This window comes from Cyprinodon variegatus, unplaced genomic scaffold, assembly GCF_000732505.1.
Source record: "Cyprinodon variegatus isolate N-32 unplaced genomic scaffold, C_variegatus-1.0 Scaffold8, whole genome shotgun sequence".
Classification (NCBI taxonomy): Eukaryota; Metazoa; Chordata; class Actinopteri; order Cyprinodontiformes; family Cyprinodontidae; genus Cyprinodon; species Cyprinodon variegatus.
Window position 1 is genome coordinate 1,015,882 of NW_015150461.1, and position 6,305 is coordinate 1,022,186.

General features: G+C 37.0%; 2 protein-coding genes across 2 annotated transcripts in view; both read right to left on the reverse strand.

Annotated features, from left to right (window-relative positions):
* The window catches only part of n4bp3 (NEDD4 binding protein 3), a 49,757-nt gene extending 48,565 nt beyond the window's left edge, over window positions 1–1,192 (reverse strand). The window contains exon 1 of the mRNA XM_015376674.1: window positions 1,099–1,192. The gene's annotated coding sequence lies outside the window, so the exon portion shown is untranslated. The remainder of the gene's footprint in view (window positions 1–1,098) is intronic.
* A 2,591-nt stretch (window positions 1,193–3,783) lies between these two features.
* Window positions 3,784–6,305, reverse strand: part of LOC107086153 (platelet-derived growth factor receptor-like protein) — a 5,506-nt gene continuing 2,984 nt past the window's right edge. Inside the window, exons 5-7 of the mRNA XM_015376933.1 lie at window positions 5,836–6,129; window positions 5,585–5,724; window positions 3,784–4,160 (exon numbers count right to left, since the gene is read on the reverse strand). Of these exons, the coding sequence (XP_015232419.1) occupies window positions 3,930–4,160; window positions 5,585–5,724; window positions 5,836–6,129 (665 nt within the window). The 3' untranslated portion in view covers window positions 3,784–3,929. The remainder of the gene's footprint in view (window positions 4,161–5,584; window positions 5,725–5,835; window positions 6,130–6,305) is intronic.

A 6,305-nucleotide genomic window follows, 5' to 3' on the forward strand; every position in this document is an offset into this window, starting at 1 on the left:
GTAAAAATTATTTAACTTTTTCTTTTTTTCAGTGGCCCTAATCCTCTTCCGTATGAAAGCCTTTACTTAAAGCTGCAAACTATAGGAACTGGCTGAGATTTGATGTGCAAAGTCTATTTAAATGAGTAAGTGTGGTTTAGACATGTTAAGTTATTAGAGGTGTTAGAAGAGGAGGTGTTATGTAGAGGGAGATATTGAGGAAAAAAAGGTGTTGGACATAAATATTAGGGACTGATAGATGTCAAAACTGACAAATTCAAAGAAGCTACAGGTGGGTTAAAAAAAAACAGAACTTTTTCCCAAACAGTAACAGTGAGCTGTCAGTCAGCCTTTGATTTTGTGTCAAAAAAATAAATATAAGAAACGCTAAGCTTTACTTAAAGACCAGAGCTCATCCTCTGTGATTTAAGGTGGATGTGATGAAAAAGTGCATTTTTGTGGAATGACTTTGGCTCAAAACAATATTTAAGCTGTCACTTTGACTGCAGCGCTGTAATAAGCACTCACTCACAGCAGAGTCAGGAGTATCATCTGACAATCAGCACCTCTGAGCTTCTCCATTCCTAAAATCACTGCAGCAGCAGCATCTCCAACAAGTGGCTGCAGACCCATTGTGTCCCTATTGTCAGATTTGCTCCTACGCCCTTATCCGCTGCACTCAAAGGAGTCTTCCTGCAATGCTCCATGACTCCTCAGGTCAGAGGTCACCTGTGGCCTCTGGTCTCCAGGACAACAGCCTGGCAGTTCCAGGGACCCTCACCACCCTCTCCTTTAACACAAACACTGAGGAGCAGCTTTTGTCCCCTCTGTGCATCTAAAGAAGTGAATGTTTCAGCCCAAATATCTAAAATCAAGCAGCTATAAGAGAAAATCAGCAGAGAACAAGAGCTGCAGAAAGACTTGCATTGGTGAAAAAGACTTTTCTCAAATAAACACGTTTGAAATTATGCAAATGTATTTTAAAAATGTTAATTTCCTCCTAAAAGCATCAAACTCTGTCTGCATAAAGTTAGCAGACCTCCCCATCAGGCACCGACACCCCCTCTGATCTGCTGCAGAGCTGCATGTGGAAGCAGATCAGAGAAAACAGAAACTCACCATGCTCTCTGTGCAGGACATTTCCACTGGAGCTCTGCTGCACTTTTCTGCGCTCGCTGCTTGAATGACACTAAAAAAAACAAACGCAAAGGCAGGATATTTTCCCCGGACTTCAGGGCCGAACAGCGGACTGGAATCAGCCTGAGATCCCGGAGCAGAGAAGCAGACTGGGGCTGGCTCTTTTCCCTCCCGGACGTTTGAAAAAAGCGAGAGAGGAAAGACTGAAGGCAGCCCCGTTAACTGCGCAGAGACGCCCTTAGAAATAAGGAACCACAGCGACATCTATCGGCTAACAGGGGAAGTGCGAACATTTGGTTTGAACACACTTTGACCATCTCATTTTTTTTTTATTACAATTATAAACCATCAAATACAGTAGACAAGGTGTCGTCATCAGATGTATACAAACCTGAAAAACTTTGAGGAGCCGACCCAAATTGCTTCCACATTTACAGAACAAATAAAACAAAACAAACAAAAAAAAGTTGAACATAAAAATAAATAAACACAAACAGACCATCCTATTTTACCACATACTGTTTAATAAAACATTTACCAACTGTTACACATAACAAAACTGTTTTGTTTCATTTCCACTCAAAAAAATAATGCAACCACTTTTGGCAGTTTCTTAATCATATTTAGTTACTTTAACACAATTTTCTATGTCCTACCCTGTTAACATGAAACAATTGTGTTAAAGTAACTAAATATGATTAAATAAATGTTAAAAACGATTGCATTATTTTTTTCGGTGAAAGCACGAGATTTTTTAAATTGAAATAGAGTTAAAAAGTAATCCAGACATGCAACTTAAATGCAAATTTTATGTTGTACGGAAGAGGATTAGGGCCACTGAAAAAAAAAAAAAAAAGTTAACTGATTTTTAAATTTTATTTCAGTTTAATTTAAGAAAAAAGTCACAATTCTGAGAAAAAAGTCAGAATTTTGAAATTTTTGTGAGAATTCTATAAAAAAAAATCTTGCAAATTGCATTACAGATCACATTTTCTTAACCTTGAGGGGCAGGCTTTACTCTGGAGGACTGGAAATGCATTTATATTGGTCAAAAGAGCGAGTGCTGCTATTTGGTTGTAATTGAAGACGATCTGATCTGTAAAACACAGTTTAAAATTATCTGGTTCGTAAAAGAAAATATAAAAAAGGAAAAAAAAAAACAAAAAAAAATCAAGAGCACATTTTTATTATTATTTAAATGTACGTGTGTTCTGCAAGACTTGTCTATTTAAATGTAGCATGAAAATCAAAGGTAAGTAGAGTTCCCAAAAATTCTTCTACTTAAGTAAGATTACCACTTCATCGTGTTTTTACTAAAAGTATCTGTCCGACAAATGATTCAAGGTAGAGAAAAAAAGTATTTTATTTTCTATATTCCCCCCTGCAATTTTTCCACTAATTGAAATGTCTTTAAATGCAAATTAACATTAATTCAACACACTGTAGTAAACAGATAAATGGATGAAGAAGATGTCTTTTAGTCATCAATGCACACATTCAGCGACACACAGGAGCTCTTTCAAGCTGGGCACCGTTTCATTCACAACACCTGTCCCATCAACCAGGAATCAAAATCAGAAATATTTTAAAAATCCCAGGGAGAAAACTTTCTTTAAATTACTCCATATGTAATAGAGCTACTGTAGGACCAGTTTGATATAACACCATTTCATACAATTTATATAATTAGCGGGTCCCCGCTTCATCTCGCCATCAATTTGGGGTCCTTAGCCTGGAAAATGTTGAAGACCCCTGACTTATAGCATACATAAAAAAAGTTTTTCTGCTTAAATACAAGGACCAACATTGATAGAGTATCTATGAATTATGCCTTCTTCAAAGCAACTTTAAAATATGTTAAGCTAGTGCATTTAACATCTTTTCTCATCTAAAAACTTTTTGGAAACCAAAACCAGCAGCAGATTCCTGAGCAATTTAGGAAAACTTGATTCGTTTATTGAGTTACCCCGTCTCATTTCTATGAGATAATTTTATTTAATTTAAAATTCAACATTAAAGTTATACTTTTAATTAAAGGATTTATAGCCATAAATTTGGCTCTAAAATTAGAAAGAGAAATCCTGAAATTTGGATCAGAAAATAAGGAAAACTATAAATTTTTATAGGAAAGACTGTTTAAGGTAAGGAAAAAAAATTATGCATTACAGAAATACAACCTATGGCCTGTTTTCCGGGGAAAACGCAGCAGAAAGTTTGTAGGATTTTCTGACTATCTGTTTAATGATCAACATTAATAGTCTTAATTTGATATTTTAACATGTTGATATATTAATCTAAAACCAGACTTCTTCCAAGTACATAATTTGAAAAAAACAAAACAAAAAAAACAGATGCTTAGAGGTTTTCATGTGTTAGTGATATGTTAACATGTGTTTTTGTATAAATTAGCATCTGAATGTTTTATAAAAAAAAACAAAAAAAAAACAAAACAAATAGTAATATTCCAAATACAGCAAAGCTCTGTGCACACAGACACTTTGGACCAAGGAGTGAGTTATGAAATTACAAGAAAGTTTCATAAATGATACAAGGAGAACAATAATAACACAAAATCAACTTTGAAAGAAAGAAAACTGTTCATCTTTGCAACATTTTATTGTAAATTCACATGGGAAAATGTAAACACATTTGTTTGGTACTAAACACTTTTATTTTCCAAATTGTAACAACTGACCTTTACCTTAAAATATTCCTGCTTCTTATAGCATGATTTCATCACTTAGCCACCAAAGGGAGAATATGTTATTTAGTTGTATTTTTTTATATGTGACCACTCGGATTCCTCTCTCCTCTCACTGGCTCCGTCCATCTGAGCGTGATTCTTTCTTAGCTTTGGCTTTTGGGAGCACTTTAACAGTGGTGGACACTGACTTGGCCCCCTGAAGGTTCTGGGCAGTGCAGGTGTATGTTCCCTGGTCCACATCCCTCACCTCATCCACCTGGAGAACGGACTGAAACTGCAGCTGAGAGGCGTCTCCGCTCACTGGGATCCTCGTCTCTTCTGTGTAGAGAGGCCTCCCTATCTGTAAGCAGGATAAACACTCCATTCAGCAAGAAACAACTTCAAGCCAAGTTATATGTAGCCTCCTTAATAGGTCAAAACGAACAGATTTATTTATGTTTTAGGTCTTTTCTGCAGGTTAAATGGTATATTGTTATTTTCTAGTGCAGTAATGAGTAAAATACAAATATTTTGTAGGATTTAATTGATGATTTCACCTGTATTGACATTACTTTAATATGACTGGTTTCAGAGTTGCTCCCTCTGACTACTTTTGTCCTATTAGTGCTTTGCTGTCTATGACCTTTCTACTCATTTTTCTCTATAGGAATAAGATGTTCACTCCACCTCAGGTCCAGTTTTATCATGTTATTTTGTTATCAATTAGGGTTTTCCTTCTGGAAATAGATGGAAATTACATGGAAATCATTACAAAATAGAACCAGAATTGCACAAAGTTTCTCTTTACGACTGTATAGTTACATTGTTCTTAGATAGAACTGGAGTAATCCTACTGCCTGGGATGGCAAATATTTCCACTATCAGCATGATACAGGAATTTGTTGTTTCTTTTCAGACAAATAATTTAGTAGAATAGTCAGGTAACCAAGAAATATTAGATTTCCCATTTCATTCTGTCCTTGATTTTTAGCTTTTTCCCTGCTCTTCCTATCTTTGGCTCTTGTCTATTAGTCTCAGTCTCATAATGCAGGCCTGTATGCAGTGATAGTGGAGAGGAAAAACTCCCTTTAAACAGGAAGAATCCAGCAGAACCTGGCTCAGTGTCAGTGGCCATCTGCCGAGGCCGACTAGGGGTTCAAGAAGACAGAGGGAGAGATACAAGAGGAACATAGAAGCACTGATCCATAAATACTATGTATTCTTCGTTCCAGCAAAGTAACAAGCAGAAGAGCTATGAGCCACTTTTCATGTCAAGAGTGATGAAAGAAAGCACATCCAGCTAACCACATTAAAACTAACATATCCATATGACAGTTTTACTATTCAGGATACGGTTTTGATATCCCAACATGTATAAAATTGCTGGTACGCCTCGTTTAATGAAAGAAAAACCCACAATCACAGAAATAACTTGAATTTCACAAAAGCAATAATAGATAAAGAACGTCTGAAAATGAGAAAATGAAAATCAGAAATTGCTTTTCAACCATGCATCAACAGAACGGTTTAGAAAATTCAACTTGTGAAACAGGCATGGGAAAAAAAGACGTTACTCTTAGAAAAGGCTAAAGTTAATGTGACCAAAGGGATATGTCCAATTAAGATGATTAATTTCCACATTAATTTAAAAATAATATTAACTGGTACCGAAATAAAAAAGTAGAAAGGTTTAGTTAAATAATGTTTGTTTTTCTTGCAAATTCCTTTTTGCCACAACCATAAATAGTGTAGGTCAGTGGAAAATCTTTAAATCGGATCCCTTACCTGCTGTCCCGGATATTCCCAGTTGAATTCTATGAGCACGTCCCGTTCTCCCGCTGCAGCACAGGTAACACGAAGGTTGTCCCCAACAGTCACTGAGCTTGATGATGCCTTGATCACTGGAGCAGGAGGAGCAATTGGATCTAGTGGTTGGGATAGAAAATAAAAATCTTCTCATAACTTTAACTTAACGTCAGAGCAGATCTCTGCACCATTTAAACTCATGATGACATGAACTCATCAGCGGTGCTCACAGTTTACATAGATGAGGATGTACTTGGTGGAGCTCTGCCTCAGGTTTCCCAGCAGGGCCACACACTGCATTACTCCTGCGTGATGAAGCTGTGGCCGATGGATGGTGAAGCCCTTCCTGTTGTTGAAGGAGATCTCCGTCCCGTCCACTGGGACCTCCCCTGGCGGGAATTCACGATGCAGAGTGACTTTGGCCTCAGGCGACGTCACCTGGCAGGGCAGGACTGCAGGCCAGTTTCTTCTAAGCTGGATCATTTCATAGTGGTTCGACGATGGGACGAATAATTCTCGTGGATCTGGTTTATGCATCAAAAGATGTGAAAGGCTGATAATGTCAGTCGGATGCAGCTGAAAAACTGGCACAAACTATAGTATAGTACTCTCTACCCTGAATTAGTGCCTCTAATGAAGATGTGTGCAACTCTTTCATTCCAGTGGCATCATTTTACATTATAAGGAACATTCATTTAGA